Genomic DNA, 25,742 nt, shown 5'->3' with positions numbered 1-25,742 from the left:
CACACACACACACACACACACACACACACACACACACACACACACACACACGCTCATCTGGTCCCCCAGGCAGTTGTACCTTAAAAGTCTCCCTCGGTCGTTGTTCACTGTACATTTAAGTTACCTTTTCCAGTTTACGATATTCTTATTCAAATCTGAATAAAATATTGTGTGACCCTGTTGGCTTCTTTTCCTCTCCTCTCCTCCCTTCCTTTTCCCCCCTTCCTAACTCCTCCTCCTGCTCCTCCTGCTCCTCCTGAACTCTTGACCTTTCCCGGTGTGTCGGACCCCTGCAGCGTTTTTGGGCAAGTACTCTCCTCCTGTGTTTGACTCCTGAAGTCCCTCACTGTCCTTCTCCTTTACACTGCTGCCAAATGCTTGAAGTACAACACCCCCAGCCTTCGTTTAACTCTGACAGTGTAAAAAAAAAACTACCCAAAAGGGTCAATTACTTTTCCATGTCAAAGCCCCCCTAGAATTATATGTATTTGGCCGCCGACCCCCATCTCAAAATATTGTATCAGGGACCCCCTCCAGAAGCAAATATATGAGTTACAAATGTTCGCTTTAAAAAAAGATATATTGAAAGATTTGCAAAGATTTTTCAAAAATAGCAGACCTACAAGCTCGCAGCGCGGCACCGAGTGCCGCGCTGTGAGCTTGTATATCTGCTATTTTTAATTAGTTAAAGCATAAAATAATAATAATGCGTGCCAGGTCTTAATGGGTTAAAATAACGCTCAGGATTTCGCGGTGTGGAAGCTGGTTAGGATGTGACGTCATCACTATGCGTCAACAACAGCAGCCCACAAACCTGCCGGTCACAAAACACCAGCATCCTTCGTTGCTTTTGTTTATTCATTCTGTGGGTTCTGATTACTAATAATGACTATTAGACCAGCGCTGATTCAAGTCGATGTCTGCTAACACGAGGAGCTGCTTCGCATGCAATACGCCCCCACCCGAAAAGGGCTGAATGTGTGTCTGTGTGCACGCACTCACGCGTGTGTACGCGTGTACTTGACCCCCACCTGTTCTTGTGATGGCACTCAGATGTGGTTTTGGCATGGAACCACAGAGAACAGAGGGGAGGATGTTTGCATGATTTTAAGGTGAACCCATAAAAGAGAAAGCTATGAGTCTGCAACCAAAACAACTGTGACGGCTGCCTTTCCTGCCCTTTGATTTATTTTCTCCTTTTATAGAGTCATTTTGAGCTTGTAAAACATCCATATAATGATCCCCTCACCCACCTGAGCATCACTCTCTCTTTTTCCTTCTGTGTGTCTTTGAATCGTATTTGTTCCATTTCCCTCCGATGTCTGTCTGTGTCATGTTTTGATTGACTGATTGATTGTATTTTCTTTTTACATAATTGACCACATTCCTTGTCAGATTAAGTAATGTTTTGCATTCCTTCATATCGCCACTGTCGGGCAGAAACCTCGTATCTCCAAGTTTCAAATTGGAACGTTTTCTCGTAAAGCAAAGCCCTGCTTCATCACACAAGACTGTCGCACAAAACTAGTGAAAATAGCAGATCTACAAGCACACAACGCCTCGCACCCGTGAGGCGTTGTGTGCTTGTAGATCTGCTATTTTCACTAGTTTAGATCATTTTTAAAATGATAAATACAAAACGAACGGTTTTGGACATACAAGGTTTTCACCCGACAACGACGATATATCCAATAATATTTAAATCCCTTGAATCAGTTTTGAATCAAATGAATTGTCCGGTCAAGCCCCAATATATTCTGTCGCTCTACGAAAGGCAAAAACAGCCGATCGACATTCTCACTTTGTAGAGCTATTTTTAGCTCCTTCGAAAATCGGGTTAATAAGTCTGTACTCTGTCTGCAACATTTGTGTAGTAATTCACATTCCTCGACGCTCACAAAGGGAGGCGACGTCACTGTCGTCGCGAGGGAGAAGGCGTGCGAAAGCGCCGAAAATGTGTACGCTCCACTCAGCCTGCGATCCATCATTATTAGATATTTTGTCGGATTAGCGAGTAGTGACCGCACAACAAAGGAAATGCACATGGATGCAATTATTTTCCAATCGTGGGCCCACCAAAGCAGACAAGAAGTAGTCCCTACCGTCATGAAACATTTGACTGTACAGTATAATCAGCTGTCAGCGATGTGCTTTGGAAAATATCAAAGCATCTCCAAGGTTATGTCTCGCTGAGCCATGGTTAATATCGCACGGATTATTTCCACCGTATTACCATACGAATACATCACTCACGTTTAATAACCCTGTCGATTTATCACAAGAGGGAACGCTGATACTGCCGCAAAAAGCGGCTGAAAAAAAAAAAAAACGAAACTGCGATGTGAGAAATGTGGATTCCCGCGACCACATTTAAGGCCCCTCGTCCCCGCAGCAGACCGTCGCCTTCCCCATTCCAGAGGCATGGAAATCTATTGTCTGCGCTGCAATATTTCTATTCAGGACTCGCTCTGTGAATAAAATATTGTGTGGCCTTTGACCCCTGTGGTTTTACCCTGTCTCTTGTTTCCTTTTCCCTTTCTTTCCCTCTCGTCTTTACCCTCCTCCCCGGCGATGAAACTCCTTGGCTCACTCTCTCTCACTGCTGGGATTTTCTTTATTCCGCTCCAGGGAAAGATGGCAAGTATTTGTTTTTCTCTTTTTTTTTTTTTCTTTCCATGTTTCTCCCTCCTCGTGTTCTTGAGCCCGGTGTCCTCCTGTGTCCTGTTGTTACCCAGCATTCTTAGCAATGTTCTCTTCCAACAGCATCGGTCCTTTATTTGTCAGTCACGTACCGGTACCTGATTTCAAGGTTCACGTTCTGTTTTACCGTGTTATTTGAAGTAGAAACTGCACACAACGTATGCACAGTAAAAATATGTTTATATTGTGTCTTCTGTAATACAAGACTTACTCCTACCAAGTGAGGTTATTTGTGTCAAATTGTGTTTTAAGCTAAATTTGTTGCATACGTTGCAAAGCAGAAATGTACAATTTACAATTTAGGCATTTAGCAGACACTCTTGATCCAGAGCGATTTATAAAAGCAAGGACTGCAAATACACCAAATGATACAAAATCTAAAGATTATCCTCAACTTTCCAACATCCCATTGTGCATTGCGCAGAAGGCGAGCGGCATTTCCGGCGTCGCAGCCGAGTGTGATCTACAAGCTCACAACGGTTGCATCTGCGACGCGACGTGAGCTTGTATGTCTGCTGTTAACCGGAAGTGTCCCGCAGATAATGCTACAGTAAAGTCTTGCGGAAACAGGTGGATAGAGAGACACAAGCACCAAATTCCCATGTGACGTAAGGCAGGTGTTCCAAAACATCTCCACGCCAAGGATCCCCACATAGCAATAGCCTCTGGCTGTGCATCCCCCCCCCTCTCTTTGTGAAATGGCTTTCACAAAACAAATTAAGAAAACAGCTCATCTACAAGCTCACAATGCGTCACTACATGTTCTGAGCTTGTAGGTCAGCTATTTTCACATTTTTATTTTATTTGTATTAATATTGTTTTTTTAATAACATGCCCAAAACAGTGTGACACAGGTTGAATTACTGGATTACTGTGCCTAAACTTGCACAGTAATCTTATGAATTTAATTTAATTTAGTTGTGTTATGTTCAACAGGTATTATCTATTCTGCACAATGGAGCATCTTATCTGCATACTGTGATTGATGCAGGCACGTTATGTCATACAAACGTCTGTTTTAACGTGCAGGAATATTTCTCTTTATTTTCTCTTTAGTTTCTGAAAGCCTTCAGGTGGACAGGTTTGATGAATATGGCTATACCTTCATTGCACCAAGGTAGGACGATATTTCACCCTTTTTAAATGATAAAGCAGGGGTTTTCAAAGTGGGTGACGGGGCACCCTGGGGTGCCTTGATGCCAGTCCAGGGGTGCTGGGAGATAATTTGATAATATTTGGAATTCATCAATATCACTACACCAATATCACTTCACTATGCTTAGTAAAACAGACCTGATTTGCACTGTACTTGATGAGTTCTTTTTCCATCTACGACAACTCTTCACCAAAAATAGCAGATCTACAAGCTACGAGCTTGTAGATCGGCTACTTAGATTCTAAAAATGTACAGTGTAATTCAGGGGTGCCGTGGATGAAAAAGTTTGAAAACCCCTGTGATAAAGTATTTTTGATGCGTGTCTTTGCAAGAGGCTAGTTGTCAATGAAAGGTGTGGGTCTGTCTGTGTGTGTCCGGTGCTACTCTCTCAACACTGCTGGACCGATCAATGCAAAACAAAAACTGGTTTATATTTTGTCAAAGATAAAACTCTGTTTTTTTGTTTGTTTGTTTCCGCAGGGAGTACTGTAAGGACCTGGACGTAGTGAAGAACAACACAGAGTTCTTGATTGAATTCAACGATTACATTGACAGAAAGACGCCGAACAACCCGCAGTGTGAGTATCAAGACAACTCCGCACGCACAACCCCATTCTAACTGTAATGATCACAGTGCAAATACCATACCTTTGTGATTTCCTTGGGAGAAACACATCGTCTCTGTCGAGCAGAGACCTGTAATTTTGTCATTTTAGGGGCAAGGCCACTTGGCCTTTGGTGTTGTAATTTTCTTTAGGGCACACGGCCAAATGCCAGGGCAGGAAGGCCATCAAATAAGACAAGATCTTAGTCCATTGAAAGAATTAATTGAATTTAAGGGTTAAGGATTATTTAATATGTAGCACCAATCAAAGTCACTGGGAGTTATGAATTCAGAATCTCAACAATAGACACTGGCATCTACAATGACCAGAAGGAGAAAGTGGTACAGTCAGCTGGGGTATTAAGGCCACTGTGGCCTCAGGTCATGCCATTGGTTTGAGGGGAACAAGGCCAAACTGAGGGGCAACGGCAGCCATGGCCTTCATGGCCTCCATGAAATTCCTGCCCTGCTTGTATCTCCATATTTCATATTTTTATGTTTTTTTTGTCATAATATTTTGTTAGTTACAACCAGCTCAGTGCACTTGTGGTTAGAGTGTCCGCACTGAGACTGTGAGGTCGGGGTTCGATCCCCAGTCGGGTCATCGTCGTTGAAAAATGGGACCCAGTGCCTCCCTGCTTGGCACTCAGCATCAAGGGTTGGATTGGGGGTAAGTCCCAGCGACATACTAGCGCAGGGGTCTTCAACGTTTTCAGGCCAAGGACCCCTAGCTGAGAGAGAGAAGAAGCAGGGACCCCCAGATTCCATATAGTTTCATCGTTTGACAGCACAATCATCAGTGTATTTTGGATTCATGTCAATTTGTGTTTTCAGATATTTAACCACTTGAACCGTCAATACTTAATAATCCTGACCTTTCTCTCAGTACTGTGTGCTCTTTCCCCCCTCTACACCAAAACTCTTTGGCCGAAAATAGACGATCTACAAGCTCACAACACCTCGGAGCTTGAGGCGTTGTGAGCTTGTAGATCTGCTATTTTTGGCTAAAGTTCTCAGAATATGGACGTTAGGGTTCAAGTGGTTAATATAAAAAGGGAGAAAAAAAGTTTCTATCAAACAAAGATTTGAAGGACCCCCTGTAGTAACTCTGAGGACCCCCTAGGGGTCCCGGACCCCCTGTTGAAGACCCCTGTACTAGTGTCATGTCCAGGGGGTGTACTTGTACATCAAGCTGCCTCACGCTACAGAAACGGGAGATAGGCTCCTGCCCAAGGGCCTCATGGCTCAGCAAGGCTTACTTATTTTACTTCCCCCTATCACAGTGTCGCACAAAAGCCCAGATCCGTCACCTTCTGAGCTTTTTCTTGTTTCTTGGTCTTTACTTTTGGTTTTTGAACATTTTCACTTAGAAGACAGACGCCAAGTTCAAGTGGTAAAGTCTGCGGGTTCTATAAATGTTGAACCAACACAAAAGTATCAAGACCTTGTAAGTAAAATAATAACTACATTGGAACACAGGTTTCTTTTTCCAGTTTCTGAAAAAAAAAGTAGCGGTTTTGGACATACAAGGTCGATAGTTTGGTTCTGGTTTTAATGCGGCACCTTAGTTATATTCAGTGGCACAGTTGGATCCTGCTCACGCTACATGGCTCCTATTTACATCTCAAAGAGCCGCTAAGCGTTACGGTATCGGCTACAGTATGTAGACACGAGTGAACGGAGCCATCTGGCTTGGCATTCGGGTGTATATTGAACATTTAAATGGACGAGGGCCAACTGAACCTATTCCCAAATGGTCCCCCCCCCCCCCTTCCTTGCGTTAGTGAAACTCAGGTCTGGTGCGCTTTGTGCGGTGTTCATGACCAAGAGAAGGCTTTGTACTATAAGAACCCCTACGTTCGTGTTACCCCATTTGATGCTAACTCCAAAAGTCTGACCATCACACGCCTGGGTGCACATGTGTGAGGCACAACGGCTTAGCTGTGTGACACGCACGCAGGCACGCACGCACACACACACACACACAAACACACACAACTCGCCAGTAATATACCGTCCACACCCCACCTACAGCCGCTCGACCTCATCCAATTACTGTGTGTTTGTGAGAAAGAGCAGGACACGTCAAGCCGAGAGAGCGCGAGTGCAGCAATAAAACACAAATCAGGGGCCAATCGACCTTCTCCCGAAACATCTGACCAACGCATTAACATCCTCGGCCGCTCTCCTCGCGTTCGCTCGTCGATTTGCATGACTGACTCGCGGGGTCCCCACACCACCACCAGCCTACCCCTCCCCTCCCCTCCCCTCCCCTCCCCTCCCACACACTCCGGCCCCACCACCACACACACACCTTTTAATTTAGTGGCATGTAAGTCACATCCTTGTTTCGTTACTGTCGGGGCAGAAACCTTGTTTCTCTATATTTTGATCTCTTTATGTTTTCATAAATGAATGTCCTGTTTTATACAAGAAAATTATAATCGCCGGCTATAATGACATACCCCAGAATAGGGAGGCCCGGTTGAAAATGGTTATAAAATGAAAAGTATTAACAAGAGCCTTGACTAAATAAATACATTAAAGGAGTAGCAGTTCACCCCCAAAATGACTTTTTTTCTATTGATTACTCATGCCATGGAGACTTGAATTCAATAATATTTTTTGCTTTTTGTCACATTCCTAACTCCTAAGACAATAATGTGATTACAATAAATGTACGCCCATTGATTCCGGTCGGGGACCCAAATGCATTTGGGTCCCCATCCGGAATCAATGGGGGTAAATTTACTTTTTTACATTTCTTTTCTTACTAATGCGTCAAAAAACTAAAAAAATATATTATTGAACTCAAGTCTCCATGGCATGAGTAATCAATAGAAAAAAAGTCATTTTGGGGGTGAACTACTCCTTTAAACTATATTGGATGGATCCTTTGTCCTTTTTTTTTCATTTCCTGAAAAGAATAACAGTTTTGGACATAAACGGTTTCCACCCGACTGCAACAATTTATTAAAGAGAGCCTTTTATTTTAATAGTCCCAATTTAGTTTGGTTCAGTGTTTTTCAGAACTGAAAACGTAACTACAAATATCTCAACCGAAGAAAAAGATCAGGCACCCACACCATTCCCAGTGTAATATCAGTTCAATTTATTCTTGGTTTAATTTCTTTTTTCCTTTTTTCATTTAACGGAGTCCGAAAGAGACACACAGAGATAGACAACACGATGGAAGGCACAGGGTCCGTGGGGAGCACTGTTACACGCTTTACTTGTTTAAAAGCCACTGCAGTGGCTGAAGAAGTTTGAAATACATTTAGGAATTCCTGGGCTGCCTTCAATAAAGGAGCCCTAATGAAAACCATTGGAGGGGGGGAGGGGGTGTGGGGGTGTGTGAGGGGGGGGGGGGGGACGCGGTGGTGGTGGTGGGGCGTCCAAATAAAGTGTTACACCAGCTGTTTTCTCTGATGTGTGTGTGGTGTGTCGTAAAGGTTGGTTTGTGGGGGAGGGGGAAGGGGGGGGGGGGGGGGGAGTGTACCGGGCCCTCGATGTTAATGGACTGAAGCGGGTTGTTGAGGAGTTCAAAGTGGCGGGCACGCGGAGGAGAGAGAGAGGGAGCGAGGGGGGATAAAGAAGCGAAGCGTCTTTGATCGGCAGCGTCGTCTCCCTCGGACCACGGCCGAGCGAGCGAGCGCGCGCAACGTCCGCCCCTTGCTCGAAAAAATTACCGGAGATTCGCGACGTCGGGGTACCGGGGGACCACCACCAGGGGTCCAAATCGACGCTTATGGGCCTGTAACTCTGAGAGGGTACAAAATGGAACCATTTGTACCGGAGTTAAATGAACAATGAGTGTTACAGTGTTGGTGGCCTAATGCAGTGTTTCTCAAATGGGGGTACGTGTACCCCTAGGGGTACGTGGGAGTACTGCAGGGGAATATGTATTTTACTGTTCTGGTTAATGACAAACATTGACTGTCTGTGTGAACCTGCTCATCTGTACAGTTCTAAACCAAATCAATGACTTGTGTAGTACTAACTGTTAGAATAGAAAGCAATGTTTATTTGCCATTATGCCGTTTTATTTTTAACGTATTGGCATTGGAACTGGACGTTTGATGTAAATTTTGCTGTAGTCATGGGAAGGGGGTACAGTACTTGGCTTCGGAAATCAGTGTAAGTGGGTAGTGGTACTGAGCCAAAAAAGATTGAGAACAACTGGCCTAATGCATATCTAAAACTGGCTTCCTTGAAATAAAAAAAAGTTGAGACACAAGTCAAGTCAGTACACGGTTAATTCACACTAGGGCATTAACGACTTGTGATTTTTGAAAGTCGACTCGACTCTGTAAAAAAGTTGAGTTGAAGTCAACTTTATCGTTTGATGACGTCATCACATCACACACAACCCCCCAATTATTTTGAGGGGTCCCCAGATGATTAACTTAATGTGCAACATTGTTTTCTCACTCAACTGGAAACAAACCAACATAAAGTTTAAGTGTATAGAGGGTATGTTCACATTTCTTAAGTGCCAATTTAAGGACTTTTTAATACCTCTAAAATGACAAATTAAACTTTGTCCAAATTGTCAAATATGTAGAGGCAGAAATTCTGAAAATAGCAGATCTACATGCTAACAATGCCTCGCATCGCGAGGCGTTGTGAGCATGTAGATCGGCTACTCATAATAGCATGTAGATCGGCTACTCATAATAGCATGTAGATCGGCTACTCATAATAGAAAGTTTTTTTTTTTTTACTTCGACTTTCTCTGGTGGGAGTCGACTTGTGTAATGAAATCGACTGAGCCGACTTGTCGACTTTTTCGTTAATGCCCTAATTCACACTTACAGGCATGGCTAATACTATAATGTAGCCTTTATTAACGTTGCGTTGTGACTCCTCACGATTCGGCTGTTGGGTAAAAGCACATGTGGTGACAACTACTGAGATTACAGTATATTACAGTGACCATGATGATGGCGTGAGCTGAGACATGATGAGTCATTGTCTGGAATACAACTTTTTACTATATTTAATTGCCCCCCCCCCAGCCCACCACACACACACACACACACACACACACACACACACACACACACACACACACACACACACACACACACACACACACACAGCAGACACACACAGCAGACACACACACACACACACACACACACACACACACACACACACACACACACACACACACACACACACACACACCATATCCCTTTCTTTCTTTCTTTCTCTCTTTCCACGTACATTGTCCACTCCTGTCTTTTCTCCCCTTCAACTTGTCGGCTTTCCCATCTGGCCGGCCCTTCCCGATCGCTTCCCCTTGCTAATACTGTCTCACATGTCCCATTAAACCTTGTCTGGATCATAGCAGACATCTTGGTCAGTGTCTGAAACAACAAACAGTCCATGTCGGAGGGATGACTCACTGCGAGGACTACTGTCCCCGAGACACAGACCAGCTGCTCGGGCAGGGGCGTCACGAGGTTGGGGGGAAGTGGGACTGAGTTAGTAGGGCCCAAGGTGGAGGAGAGACAGCCGCTGATCGTCCGTGTCCGCTTGCTCCGTCCGGACACGTACTGTCCGATCAGCGGCTCTTACTGGAGTGGAGTGCCTATTTTATGCTTTACCTAATTGAAAAATAGCAGATCTACAAGCTCACAGCGCGGCACCGAGTGCCGCGGTGCGAGCTTGTAGATCTGCTATTTTTGAAAAGTCATGAAAATGTGTGCAAATCTGTGAATACAAGTATTTTTTAAGCGAAAATTCTGCTTCTGGGGGGTCCCTGGAACTAAATGTTTTGAGATGGGGGGGGCATATCATTTTGGGGGTCCTTCACATGAAAAGGTTTGAGCACCACTGACATAGAAACATAGTTTTTTTTCAAAAAACCTTTTCAAAGACTTGCACAAGTTTTCACGATTTAAAATCTACAAGCTCGCAGCGGCACTCAGTGCCGCACTGTGAGTTTGTATATTTGCTATTTTTGAGCGGTGGTGACGCCGCTCCTTAGAATGGCCGTGTGTGTATGTCTGTAGCCTGAGGTGTATGCAGGAGTGTGTATCCGCGTATGTGTCTGTAGCCTGATGCTGAGTCTAGCCTGAGCATCAATTGCAACAAACACGCTCGCACACGCACGCACGCACGCACGCACGCACGCACACACGCACGCACGCACGGCCATGTGTGTATCAGTGTATGTATGTATGTATGTATGTCTGTCTGTGGGTCTGTAGCCTGGAGTGCCATTGGTTGACCAAAGAGGGTGCTGTTGCGTCTAGCCTGAAAATCAACTGCAACACACACACACACACACACACACACACACACACAGGGAGGGGGGGGTCACACACACACACACACACACACACACACACACACACACACACACACACACACACACACACACACACACACACCTGGGTGAGCAACACACACACACACACACGCACACACACACACACACACACACACACACACACACACACACACACACACACACACACACACACACACACACACACACACACACACACACACCACCGCTCACTTCAAACTTGGGTTTGATTTTCAATAGTTGAAGCACAAAATAATTGAAGTGAATCCTTGTACCCAGGGCTCAGAATTTGGTGCGACACCCCTGTGCTCGGGTTCTGATGCTGGCCGCCACCAAAGATACAAAAACACAAAACTGCAAAAGTACAAAGATACAAAGAGTCAAAGATCCATAACTGCAAAGCTACAGCGTGACGTAGCATAATCTGTCGCCGAGTCGCTGTTAAATTTGTTGATGAAGGCAAGGCATGGCCATTTTATTTGTATGGCACAATACATCAACAAAGCAATTCAGTGTGCTTTCCTTTAGCCTGGGGTTCAAAGAACACATGGAACTGTCTGGCGGAAATAATTGGTATCTCCCATTACGAGCAGGAAGCCAGATCATCGTGAATTGTAACTTTATATATTTGTTAAAAATTATTATTACAATAATAATTATAAAAATAAACGTAGAAACAAGACACAGACCTGAACCAAATTCCTTTGTGGTTTGAAATGTAATTCAAAATCCTAATTCTAAAGAATGGTCTCCGTCTGGACACTCGGGATGCCGAAGCCTGATTTATACTTTGTGGTATGACGGTATCACTTGACTCTTGACCCTGCCTCGACGTTAGGTTCGTTACCACAGCAACCGATGCATACAGGCTAACCCAGGGGTCTTCAACGTTTTCAGGCCAAGGACCCCTTAGTTGAGAGAGAGATGAAGCAGGGAACCCTTTCATAGATTCATAGATTCCACATTGTTTCATTGTTTGACAGCAAAATCATGTATTTTGGATTACATGTAAATTGGCGTTTCAGATATGTAACGTCTTGAACTGTCAATACTTAATACTCTTGACCTTTCACCTTTCACTCTGTACTTAGTCTGCTCTTTCCCCCCTCTACACCAAACCTCTTTGCCGAAAACCTGGGCTAACCATTTCTGAATACACACATTTGATTTGACGTTTCTTTTCTTCCTCTCAGGTAACGTGGAGCTGGTCAACAGGTTGTTGTTAGATGCTGGCATCACCAACGAGCTGATCAAGACCTGGAAGAACACCGCACCGCAGTAAGTCCAGCTCAAATCTCTCACGTGTGCGCAGTGATGGAAAAAGTACTCACATGCTACTGTGCTCACTGCAATGTAGAAAGACTCTGTTAGGCTGCACTCACACCAAAGTACCTGTAAGGGTGCATTCCCTATTCCGCCAGTGCAATTCAATGAGAATAGAGCTGTTTCATGCCAGTAGAGGATTTCTGCAAAAAAAAAGCTCAATTCTCATTGAAATGCATTGTCGGAATGGGTAATCCACTCTCATAAGTACTTTGGTGTGGTTGCAGCCTTACAAGTAAAAGTCCGGAATTCAAAATGTACTTGAGTAAAAGTGTTGGTATCAAAATGTACTTAAAGGGGAAAACCACCCATTTTCAATATTGAACTATGTCATTAATATACCTTTAAGGAGTTGGAGGACTGATTTTGGGGGTTGTATTGCAAAGTACACCGTGATGACATCACACCAGTGTACTTTGCAATACAAACCCCAAAATCAATTCTCCAGTTCTAGGCAACACAGAAGGGTGGGGAACTTTTTTTTGTATTTCCACAGAACCCCTCTAAGGTATATTAATGTCATAGTTCAATATTGAAAATGGGTGGTTTTCCCCTTTAAAGTACCAAAAGTAAAAGTACAAAATGTTTGAAAATGGCAGATCTACAAGCTCACAACGCGCCACGATGCGACGCGTTGTGAGCTTGTATATCAGCTATTTTCGAACAGCCAAGGTATGAAATAGGGCTAAAGTGGTTTATGTATGTTTTATGTGTAATTTGATGTGTATGTATAATTTATATCTGCAAAATAACTAGTAAATAAAAGTTTTCAAATAAATGTATTGGAGTAAAAGTATAATATTTGGATCCGAGATGTAGTGGATTAGAAGTAAAATATTAGTATTGGAAATGGGAAATACTCAAGTAAAGTACTTAGTTACTTTTCCCCACTGCGTGTGCGTTGGGAGGTTTGCCAAAACGCAAGACGAGAGACACAGAGTAGAGACGCTTGTAACGGGAACAGTTTATTGAGACAAGGACTGAGGAACGCGAGGAGAACCGGGAATAAATACACAAGGATTGCACTGGGAACGCTAGGGAAATAAACCACCAGGAATAAATGAAGACAATTACTACAGTACATGACCTCAGATAACACCTCTTCACGTCACACAGGACTAGGTGAGACAACAGGGGTGTAAAGTAACTGAGTATATTTACTTAAGTACAATGTTGAGGTATTTGTACTTTACTGTAGTATTTCCAATTTCCAATATTTTTAGTTTTTTTTACTCCACTACATCTCAGATCCATGTATTGTACTTTTATTGCACACCCCTACATGTATTTGAAAACTTTAAATACTAGTTAATTTGCAACTTTCCAACATCCCATCGTGCATTGCGCAGAATGTGCAGGCAGCTTCCGGCGCCACAGCCGAGAGTGATCTACAAGCTCACAATGGTTGCATCTGCGACGCGACATGAGCTTGTATGTCTGCTGTTAACCGGAAGTGTCCTGCAGATAATGCTACCGTAAAGTCTTGCGGAAACAGGTGGATAAATATAAGGCCATGTTACAGTGCAACGCTATTGGCTGCGATACGAGGGGACAAATTGAAACGTGGCCTCGATCACTCGTTACTTGGTATTCGGTAATGAATGTCTAAAGAGGATAAATCGGACACAGATGGTTAAGCTATTTTGGAAGGACTAGTAAATGTCAGCCCGGCGTAAAAGACCGCTCCATAGTGTGTGTGTGTAGTGCAGGGGTCTTCAACGTTTTCAGGCGGAGGACCCCTTAGTTGAGAGAGAGATGAAGCAGTACTTGATACTAAAGTAAAACACTTTTTATGACCTCAATCTTCTCTGCCTTTCAGGCATGGTGTTGCGGCCAGATTTGTGGCCACCGATGGAGGGATCACACGTATCTTCCCCAAAAGGTAAGATGATGTGGGAGCTTTTTTTTCTAACACCTGGACCCCAATACTAGTCCCCCAGGGCTCTGCATTAGGTCCCCTCCTGTAAATTCTTTACTCTGAGAGGGTCCCGCTGAACATCATCCACCAAAGAATTAGGCAATCCACAATATCACGACGCGTCTTTTAATGCGTCGCGTTGCAAGCTTGTAGATTGCCTATTTTCACCAGATGTTTGTACCAGAATAGGGATGCTGGGGTTCGAGTCGTTAACAGCAGCTGGAAGGACTAGATTTAACGACCGAGATCTTTGGATAATGAACTATAGAGGTGCGCTCCGTAGGGCGCAAATCCCTGCCAGAAGCCATGCCCTAATGATAATTGTAGAGATGTATACTTTGTAATTACTACGTGGAACCTTGAAACAGTAGAGCGGCATGTGATTACCAGGTTGTCCGTACTGTCCTCCTCCTCTCTCTTTCTCTCTCTCGTACACATTCATTGTCTACCTCTCTCTATCGGTCTTCCAGATTGCTGTCATCCAATTAGGGCTGCAACTATCAATCCTTACGCTATCAACTCGAGTCGTTTTTTTTTATTATCGTTTTCTTTTCTTTTTTTTATATAATCTACTAAATTAGTCTGATTAACCAATTAAGCCCTATATTATTATACTTTATCATATAACAGTATTGCACAAAAACAATGAAAAGAGTTTGCCGATCTGCTATTTTCAGCTAAAGCGTTCCCCGCAATATCAGAAAACAGAAAAGACACTAGTATAGAGCGCTAAGGGACTCCAGTCAACCGTATAGGGATTAAGTGGTTAAACCCTGTATACTTGGTAAAAACAGAGTTTGCTCTTGCGCTTTGGTCTGCTCTCTTTCCCTCCCTCGCCAAATCTCTTCGCCAGGAATGGCAGATCTACAAGCTCACGTGCAGATCATAGGGTTCAAGTGGTTAATAATGCACGTCAACGTCCATGATATTAGGCCGCATGTCACCATAACGACGGCAATATAAACAAACAGGAGCAGCTGGTCGTTGGACCAGCGAGTGGTTACCAAGACAACGCGGCTTTTGTTTGCCGTTTTTATATGCTTATTCTCAATTGTGAAAGTAAAAAAAAAAAACATATAAACACAGCCTCTGTTTAAGTGGTCACGGTATAAGAACGATAATGTAGCACAACGTGCGTACTGTATATCAAATAACAGAGTTGGCGGGGGGAACGTAACACATTAAAGCTAGGGTCTCACTTGCTGTGTGTGTGTGTGTGTGTGTGTGTGTGTGTGTGTGTGTGTGTGTGTGCGCGCGCACACACGCGTGCTTGTGTTTTACAGTGCTGGGTTTGATTGGACTGAGAATGCGGAGACATACGAGTCGAGTTCCTACAAAAGATGTCTGGACAACGATCTGTACATCTTTACCCCTACACCCCTCAAGCCCAACGAGAATGGTAATACTAAATGCTGGCCTGTGTGTGTGTGTGTGTGTGTGTGCATATGCGTGATTCTGTCCTAAAATGTTGAAATCTTCCCAAGTATAGCAATGCACACGCTCATGTGTACTGTATGTGTGGGGCAATGTTGTTTTTGACAGCAAATTTAGATTTCGTTTTAGTCATAGTCTTTTGAATAAAATGTTATTTAGTTTTAGTAATAATTTAGTCACCTGAAAAGTTTTAGTTTTAGTCTAATTTTAGTCGACTAATAATGACTGATTTTACACTTGGTTGTGTGCTGAAAATAGCCGCTCTACAAGCTCACAACGCGTCTCAGCGCAACACGTTGTGAGCGTGAAAAAAAAAACTTTTTCGTCATAGTTTTAGTCGACTAAATCAACACTGGTGTGTGGCGAGCGTTCGTGTAATGATTCCTTTCTCTGTCTCGTCCTAGTGAGTGATGACACGGTTCTAGTCAGCAAGGTGGTGGATCTTACTCTTAATGACGTCACTCTGAAACCAGCAGGTGAGGACACACATACACACATGTGCACACACACACGCACACACGCATGCATGCATGCACACACAGACACACACACACACACGGCCGAACACACCTCGAACCAGGTTCCCCCGCGCGGGGAGGGACACTAAAGGGCTTTGCACACAGGACTGTTGCGTTTTTTTTGAGCGGTGGTCACACCGTCTCCTATACGTGGCCGTGTGTGTGGGTATCCGTCCGTCCGGCCGTCCGTGTATGTAGCCTCAAGCATGCAGTACCTTTTCTGACCACACATTTTAAGGGAGGGGCGCTGTTGTTCTCACACACACACACACACACACACACACACACACACACACACACACACACACACACACACACACACACACACACACACACACACACACAGGGGGGAAGGGTGGGTCAGCATGTGTGGTCAAGTATTATTATTCTTATTAACAAACTGAATGTTTTAGGGTCAAATAAATTAGAGTGTGTGAAGAAACTACAGCATTGTAAAGCACACTAACCCCGCTGCACCCACCCAGTAGTGCTGTTGCACAGCCTCCACGACCACCGCTCAGTTCACACGGGTGTGATTTTTTGTTTGTTTACTGCATGATTAAAACGCATTGGATTTGGTGTGCAAGGCTGCGCGGAATCCACACTGCGGATCCGAAAAGGAGTCATAAAAGGAGTCAATGATTTTTTTACCACATGCGACAAGACGCACGAATCGAACTGGGTTCGATCAGGGGAAAAAACACACTGCCGCATGGCAAATTTGGAGCCGGTGTGCATGAGGTCATAGAGAATCATTGTTTTCTTTAAAAAAATTCAATCGCCAGTTTTTTCCTTGCGAAAAAAACACTGTCTGTGTGCAAAGCCCTAAAAGCGAAACATCTTATCCACTAGCTTGGCAGGGGGAGATATTAGGCTTTTGAATTTGAATCTTGAAAAGTAACAGTTTTGGACATATAAGCTCTCCACCCGACAGAGACGATATGGACACAGGCATGCACACCTACTGTATACAGTACGCATACACACACGTACACGTTCACATAAGTACACATACATACACACATGTACTTACAGACACTGTGGCACCTATAGCCACACCCCTCCCTATTTGTCTCTCTCTCTCTGTCACACACACACACACACACACGCTCGCACACACACAAGCCACGCACCGTGGGCCTCCTGTGATCCCTTGCCAAGTCTTTCTTGTCGGGAGTTCAGAGTGCAAAGTTAAGGCTGAGGTCCGACATGATGTAGAATGCTCCTCTGTTTGATCTCCCAGTGGTCGGAGTGAAGCTGGACATCAGCGCCTGGATGGCCCGATTCATCAACACCACCACCAAGACCAACGTGAGTAGATCACCGTCACATCACCTCTGGTCCAACCAGGGGTGTCACAAGGGGTAGGAAAGTGGGACTGAGTTACTAGGGCCCAAGGTAGAGGGGGCCCTAGTAACTTTAGCTATTGAAAAATAGCAGATATACAAGCTCACAGCGCGGCACCGAGTGCCGCGCTGCGAGCTTGTAGATCTGCTATTTTTGAAAAGTCGTGAAAATGTGTGCAAATCTTTGAATATGTATTTTTTAAGCGAACAAATTTTGCTTCCGGGGGTGGTCCCTCCCTGGAACTAAATATTTTGAGATGGGGGTCCGTGGCCAAATTTATATCATTTTGGGGGTCCTTCACATGAAAAAAGTTTGAGTATCACTGACATAGAAACATAGGTTTCTTGCACACATTTTCACAATTTTTCAAAAATAGCAGATCTACAAGCTTGCAGCGCGGCACCGAGTGCCGCGCTGTGAGCTTGTAGATCTGCTATTTTTCAATAGCTAACATGGAGGGCCCGCAGTAAATCCTTGTACCCAGGGCCCAGAATTTGGTGTGACGCCCCTGGGTCCAACCACCTCCCACCGTTCTGTCTGCAAGAGAAGACTCTAACATAATCAGACATAATTATAATGATTTTTTTTGTTAGTCCCAATCTGTGATTTGTGAAACATGCATGAAAGGACGCCCACACCACACTACTGCTCTGTTTCCTAAACCAGGGGTCTTCAACGTTTTCAGGCCAAGGACCCCTTAGTTGAGAGAGAGATGAAGCAGGGACCCCCACAACCTTATCATAGATTCCATATACAGTAGTTTCATTGTTTGACAGCAATCATCAGTGTATTTTGGATTCAAGTCCATTTGTGTTTTCAGATATTTAACCACTTGAACCGTCAATGCTTAATAAACTTGACATTTCAGTCTGCTCTTTTTCCCCTCTACACCAAAGCTCTTTGCCAAAAATAGCCGATCTACAAGCTCACAACGCCTCGCAGCGCGAGGTGTTGTGAGCTTGTAGATCTGCTATTTTTGGCTAAAGTTCTCAGAATATGGATGTTAGGGTTGAAGAGTTAAATATAAAAAAGGAGAAAAAAGTTTCTATCACACAAAGATTTGGAGGACCCCCTGTTGTAACTCTGAGGATCCACTGGGGGTCCCGGACCCCCTGTTGAAGACCCCAGTCCTAAACAATAGGCAAATGTGTGTAAACTTATGATGAGGTTTAGTAATATCATTCTAAACCTATGTTCCGGTTGTTCAACATACAGATTGAAACTTTAAACTTGCTTGATGCTTCTGGGCGTGTATTGTGTAGCCAGTTTGACCCGTTATAATCCTCTTTAATCTCATGAAAATGACTGGAATCAGCCTGAGAACTTTAATCCTTGCGTGTCTGTGTTTGCAGTGCAACGACGAGATCTGTGGCTGTGTGAGGAATGATGAGGTAAGAATCCATGTTCTCCACAGAATGTTTTCCCACCACCAGACTTAACCACTTGAACCCTAGCTTTCTGGAACGAACGCTCGGTGGAAATAGCAGATCTGCTAGCTCACAGCGCGTCGCAATGCATCGCGTTGTGAGCTTGTGGATCAGATTTTTCTCTGCAAAGACATTTTTTGTAGAGGGAAATACTAGAGTCATGGGGGAGCCCGGGTCATCTAAGTACACAGGGTTTCATTGGTTAACCACGTTCAAACTGGTGTCTCTATTGTAGGGATGTCACTCACTAGTGGAACATTGTCAAGAAAATTATAGAATTGTCTTCCATTGTTGGGTTTTTTGCCACAGTACATTTCAACATATTCTCTCAGTGTGCAACTTGAGTCAGCAGAAGGAGACTTGGGCGCCACTCGACATGGCCACTCTGTCACCTAGCGCCTCGCTCTGGCGTGACACACAGAGCGCATGTCCGCTCGTGATTTAAATGTCTTTTAGCGTCCGGTTCAACCTATTACAAGTTTGGAGTGAAAACGGCATTTAGACATTTCCCCAGTGGGCGGGACTGCCGGAAGCTTGATTACACGACAGGGGAGTCCCATCGAAAAAAAAAGAAAAGAAAAAAAAAACGAGTAATGCTGTCAGATTTTGCCCCAGCTTGACACTGTATTTTGACTTAAGAGTGAAAGTATGTTCTTTTACACATTTGTGGAATTCATCTTCTGCATTTATCCTAAATATTAGGAGTAGTGGCTATCATTAATACGGCTCCTGGGGAAATCGCAGCCGAGTGTGATCTACAAGCTCACAACGGTTGCATCTGCGACGCGACGTGAGCTTGTATGTCTGCTGTTAACCGGAAGTGTCCTGCAGATAATGCTACAGTAAAGTCTTGCGGAAACAGGTGGATACTATAACTTCTTCAAGTAATGCAGTGTTGAATATCTGTATAATGAGCACTTGCATAAAGAATTAAGAACAGAGAAAACTCTAAATGAAAAGCACATTACAGTACACTCAACTATGTTGTGCAACTGCAAAATCAAAGTCAGTGAGAGATGAATTGGCACTCAGCGTCCAGGCTTTGTGCTGGGTCAGGCCAGAGGACTTCATCCCCGTCACATGCAATGTCGTCCGGATGGGAAACTCTGGTGTGCCTGGATCCAGTACCAGGGACGTGCTGGCCATTGGGAAAAGCGGGACAACTCCCGAACGGCCGGTTCATTCCTGGCCGGTCCAGGCCGGCCATTAGGAAAAAAATTAAAATAAAATATTCCATTTTGGGGGCTGGACGGCCAAGAAAGTAAATCGTCACTGTCGGACAGAAACCTCGTATCTCCAAGTTTCAAATTTGTACATCTTTTCGCAAAGCAAAGCCCTGCTTCATCATACAAGGCCGTCTCACAAAAGTAGTGAAAACAGCAGATCTACAAGCACACAACGCCTCGCAGTGCGAGGCGTTGTGTGCTTGTAGATCGGCTGTTTTCACTAGTTTAAATCATTTTTAAAATGATAAATACAAAACAAACGGTTTTGGACATACAAGGTTTCCACCCGACAACGACGAAATATAACTCATGTAATTGGCCCACTGGCTTGTCACTTTGTCACAAATCTCTCTATAGGCTAGCGTGCAATGAGGGCCTCTCCAACTCTTTTTCCCGGGCTGAATCAGTGGCCCAGCATGTCCCTGACACCTACTGTATGTCACCACAGGCCAATTCCACTGCCTGTAAGACGGGGATAGGGATAGACTCAGTGTTGTTTTTGACAGCAAATTTTGATTTAGTTTTAGTCATAGTCTTTTGAATAAAATGTATTTTTGTTTTAGTCATAATTTAGTCACCTGAAAAGTTTTTGTTTTAGTCTAATTTTAGTCGACTAAATATCATGAGATTTTAGGCGACTAAATCTACAGTTGATTTAGTCAACTAAAATGTATTTTGGCAGGCCTTGATGGCACCGTAATGACAGATTTTACACTTCTATTTTCAGCATGCAACACCTGAGAGCAACCAAAAATAAAATGACTCTTCACATCTAGTCCCTCCCTAACGTTTTAGTCTAGTTTTTATTTTGTTGACGAAATTGTCAATATATTTAGTCTTAGTTTTAGTCGACGAAATCAACACTGGATATACTCTGGCTGTAGTATAGTAATAGAGGGGCCTTACAACAAAAAATACAACAAAAATGGTGACAATAGCTAGACATTGAATGTGTTTTACAGGGAGAGGGAGGAAGACGGTATGGATGATGTAGAAGGTATATGTACTGTAACTAGATCCATCGCTGTTACTATTACAGCATGTTACCTGGTGTTCTGTGTTCTACTGAGTGTAATACTTAATCGCATGACCACGTGTGGCGTGCCATACTGTATATGTTTTCAAATGTCAAATAGAGAAAATAACACATCGACAAGCTCACAGCACATCGCATTCACCAGGTTTAAAGTGTTGTAAAATGTCGATGAGCGACACCAATGTGGTAAATGGTAAATGGTGCATTTATATAGCGCCTTTATCCAAGGCGCTTTACAGAGATTGTGCATTACATTGACCCATTCACACACACACACACACACACACACACACACACACACACACACACACACACACACACACACACACACACACACACACACACACACACACACACACACATTAATTCATTCATACACTGATGGTGGAGGAAACCATGCAAGGCACCAACCTGCTCACCGGGAGAAACTAGGGGTTCAGTGTCTTGCTCAAGGACTCTTCGACACTAACTCTGGGGGAGCCCGGGATTGAACTGGGAACCTTTCGGGAACCCTCTGTGTTCTAATGGTGGTTTAAAAAGTATGAATCATTCAGGCTTTTGATAGAAGCTACAGAAGATTTGCAGTTTGATTCCATGTCCTCTCGTGACTCCAGTGCATAGACTGTGTCCTTATGTGTGACTCCTGTACATACACTGTGTGTTACTGTATGTGTGACTCCATGTCCTCTTGTGATTGCAGCATGTAGACTGTGTCCTTCTAGACGACGGCGGCTTCCTGGTGATGTCCAATCGGGACACATACGTGGATCAGGTGGGTTCTCACATCTCTGACATACCGCAGGATGGTGAAAGATGCAGTGAAAGTTGTGCAAAATCAAGAGAACAGGGTTTTGGGGTTTATTGTTCTTTTCTTTATCTCTCATATTACACAACTTCATGTGTTGAAGAAATCCACTCCCAACAAACAACAGTTTTAGGATCACAAATTAGTTTGTCATCGAGCTAATCTCAGTGTTAGTGGCTGCGTGAGAACTTCAACAGTAAGTCCTCAATCAAGCATAGAACAGGGTTCCCACGGTCATGAAATTCCTGGAAATAATATTTTGAAATTAGAAAAATATTTTTCCAGTACTGGAAAAGTTTTGGAATTGATCAAGGGTCCTGGAAGGTCCTGGAAAAAATAGCTATGCATTGTCTTTGGTTATTGATTTTGTTAATACCTCTGAAATGACAAATTAAACATTGGCCAAATTGTCAAATATTAAAGGCAGAAATTGTGAAAATAGTTTCTATTTCACAATAGAAACGTGTTATACAAAATTCCTCAACTCATAGTGCTCGTCAGGGTGCCGGTCCCCAGTTAAAATATGATTATTTCGGGGGTCACGGCCTGAAAAGGTTGAGAACCACTGGCATACACTACCTGTCTTTGGGCATTGCGCACAGGAGTAAGCGACTTGTTATTGAGCTGAATTATTGTTATATAGTCCTGGAAATTGGGTTAAATATTCTGGAAAAGTTTTGGAAATTAATTGGTAAAAATGTGTGGGAACGCTGATAGAAATAATGAATTATAATTAGAGACACACAAAAGGAATCCTCCATACTTTTATGTGTAACTAACTTGAGCTATAGCCTACAGTATTTCCGTCGTACAACCAAGTAGTGAAACTAGCCTATCCACAAGCTCACAACGCATCGCATCATGAGTTGACGCGTTATGAGATTGTTTTTCCCCAAATCGATTATTTTATTATAATTATTCAAATCGATAGCTTTCCATAATTGTATGATTTTCTTTTTATAATTGATTCAGTCGATTAACTGTTGCGGCCTCATAGCCTCATCAAAGAACTGGTTCCAGAGTGTGTTGGAAAAAACCTAATAAATTCTAGGAGCCATGAAACAGTCACAGAACAGACCAACCTGTCCCACACTCAGCTTAACCCCCGCAACGACCCAAACAACAAACAAACAACCCAGAAGACCCTCGAACCCTATTTGACCCATGTTTTACTACCCCTAACAGACATGCACTGCGCATGCGCGCCACACACAGATGCGGTCGGGGGGAAAAGGCTTGCGCGCTCCGCTCCCGTGCCTCTCCCTCTTCCTCGTTCCCAGGGGCGTCGCACCAAATTCTGGGCCCTGGGTACAAGGATTCACTGCGGGCCCCCCCATGAATGTTCTTCATAGGGGGAGGAGGGGGTTTAACCCATTTAGACGGGGAACGCATTATTACACATTATTTTTGCGCTTTAACTATTGGAAAAATAGCAGATATACGAGCTTGTAGATCTGCTATTTCTTTACAAATCGTGAAAATGTGTGCAAGTCTTTGAATATTTCAAATCCTTCTGAGGTTTTTAAAAATATTTAGTTCCAGGGACACCCCAGAAGCAAAATCTTAGTTACAAAAAATAGATATATTCAAAGATTTGCACGAATTCGGTGCCGCACTGTGAGCTTTTATATCTGCTATTTTTCAATAACTAAAGTATAAAATAATTAAGGCCCCTCCACCTTGGGCCCTAGTAACTCAGTCCCACTTTTCCCCCCCTGGTGACGCCCCTGCTCGTTCCTCCCGTCCTAAAACGAGCGGTCGGTCGGTCGGTGGGCCCCCGCTGTAGCCTGAGTAAATGTTTTTTCATGCGGGGCTCCGGGCTCCTTCCTAATCAGGGCTGGGTGTGCGCTGGATAAATCAGTCCCCCTCTGAAGTTTGGCAGCAGCACTAAAACCCAGGGACCTGAGGTCTTGTTTGGAGAAGGCCGTGTGCTCTCAATCATATTACCTACAGGAGCAAATCCCCCCCCCCCCCCCCCCCCACACACACACACACCCAACACACACACACACGCACCTCCTCTCTCCATCCCCCCCCCACCTCCCTCTCTCGCGCCGTTCCTTCTCTGTCTCTTGCCGTCTTTCTTAGAAATACTCTGTTACAAATGAAACTCCTACGTTCGTAATTTTACCCGACAAAAAGCATTGGCATCGTCAAAATATGCTTAAAGTAATCGTTGTTCGCAAACAAATGCAAAAATAGCAGATCTAAAAACCTGCATCGCACAAGTACAAAGTAGGACTTAAGTGTGTAATGTTTTGTAATAATAATATAAATCTGTGAAGAAACTAGTAACAAAATAATTGGGGTGGAATCAAATATACAATATTTAGCTCTGAGATGTAGTGGAGCATAAATTAACTAAAAATAGGATTGATTGATCAACATAGCATAAAAAATTAAAATGTAATAAAACACTATATGTACAAGTTAAAAGGGGGGAAATGACGCCAAAACAGGAAGTATGCAATCAAGTAAAGTAAAAGTACCACAAGACTGTACTGATCAGAACTTGAGTAAATGAACACTTAGCCCCATACGGTACCTTCCACCTCTCATCTCAGGTTTGTCTCTGGTTTCTGGGTCTGTGTGTTGGGGCGCGGGGCGCCCCGCAGGGAGCCTGCAGGGGTCTGTGTGTTGGGGCGCGGGGCGCCCCGCAGGGAGCCTGCAGACAGCCAGCGGGGCTGTGAATGTTAATTCATTATTTGTGTTATTGCAACGGGGAAAGGAGAGACGGGGCTCCCCGTGCCGTGTGGATGGGAAGATCTTTTATTTCTTTTGGACGTCGGAATCGAAGGGGTGGGGGTGGGGGGGGGGGGGGGTTATTACTGTACTGCTGCAGGGAGAAGGAGGAGGAGGAGGTGGTTGTTTTAAGTGTGAAAGTAATGCTTAGTTTAGTTTAGTCGTATTTATTTCGAATAAATGTCAAATTAAAAAAGTACAGTTTTTCACTTCCAAACCCATGAAAACAAATGAAGAATATCAGATTAAAACATAGCAAGTAATAAAAAAACAACAAAAAAAGAAACAAAGTAATAACATATCCAAAAAGGAGTGAGAAGAAGTCAAACTTATAAACTCCCACCCCTTTTGTACCTGACTTAGTTCAAAATAAACCCATAATACAGTAATTAACCAGTACAAAAAAAGGATTGTATTTGTTTTCTCAACTTCTGTATCTGTACAGTATGGGTGCTTATGCATACATGTATATGCACTGGGGATGGGACGATAAGTGATATTATCGTTTATCGTGATAAAGAACACTCATGATAATCGTATCGTGGAGATTTAATTTATCGTGATATTGTCCTCCGTCATGCACTGGGATCAATTCACCTTTTATTTGCTGAGCTGCATATCCGGTACCACTTAAATCCTCTATAATTGGTAAAAGGTACTTATATGTACTTGATATAGTCTTTTGTTCACTCTCTATCGAATGTCTTTGCCACAGAATAGCCGATCTACAAGCTCACAACGCGTCGCATTGCGATGCGTTGTGAGCTTGTAGATCTGCAATCTTTTGGCAAATGTTCCTCCACCAGGATAATGGAGTTTGATTATCGCAATAATATCGTGAATCGCGATTTCTTTTGTCACAATAATCGATATGACATTTTCATGTCGTCCCATCCCTAATAAGCACAAATGTACACACACACATCATTCATGTACATAAACAGTGGCACAGAGAGAGAGAGAGAGAGAACAGTTGCAACTTACAGTACATGCTCCCTTGGGGGCATACAGTACTGTACGAGCACAACTAGCTTACGCACACGCATACACACACACACACACACACACACACACACACACACACACACACACACACACACACACACATACACGAACGCTCGCTTGCGCGCTCACACTCATGTCACACCTCTAAGATGTCTAGACAAACCACTTCCCAGGAGTTAAAT

At 43.7% G+C, this 25,742-nt stretch overlaps 1 protein-coding gene across 1 annotated transcript in view; it reads left to right on the top strand.

Moving 5' to 3' along the window:
- LOC308308890 (voltage-dependent calcium channel subunit alpha-2/delta-1-like) overlaps positions 1 to 25,742 on the top strand; it is a gene marked incomplete at its 3' end in the record, with an annotated part of 175,942 nt that overhangs the window by 128,324 nt on the left and 21,876 nt on the right. The window contains exons 23-31 of the mRNA XM_080754346.1: positions 3,757 to 3,817; positions 4,337 to 4,434; positions 11,973 to 12,057; positions 13,922 to 13,984; positions 15,304 to 15,419; positions 15,859 to 15,930; positions 17,216 to 17,283; positions 18,672 to 18,710; positions 21,709 to 21,780. Of these exons, the coding sequence (XP_080610472.1) occupies positions 3,757 to 3,817; positions 4,337 to 4,434; positions 11,973 to 12,057; positions 13,922 to 13,984; positions 15,304 to 15,419; positions 15,859 to 15,930; positions 17,216 to 17,283; positions 18,672 to 18,710; positions 21,709 to 21,780 (674 nt within the window). The remainder of the gene's footprint in view (positions 1 to 3,756; positions 3,818 to 4,336; positions 4,435 to 11,972; positions 12,058 to 13,921; positions 13,985 to 15,303; positions 15,420 to 15,858; positions 15,931 to 17,215; positions 17,284 to 18,671; positions 18,711 to 21,708; positions 21,781 to 25,742) is intronic.

The sequence above is a fragment of the Nannobrachium achirus genome, assembly GCF_963921795.1.
Source record: "Nannobrachium achirus genome assembly, chromosome: 23".
In the NCBI taxonomy this organism is placed as follows: Eukaryota; Metazoa; Chordata; class Actinopteri; order Myctophiformes; family Myctophidae; genus Nannobrachium; species Nannobrachium achirus.
The sequence above is the reverse complement of the archived record's forward strand: the minus strand, read 5'-3'. Positions and strand labels throughout refer to the sequence as shown.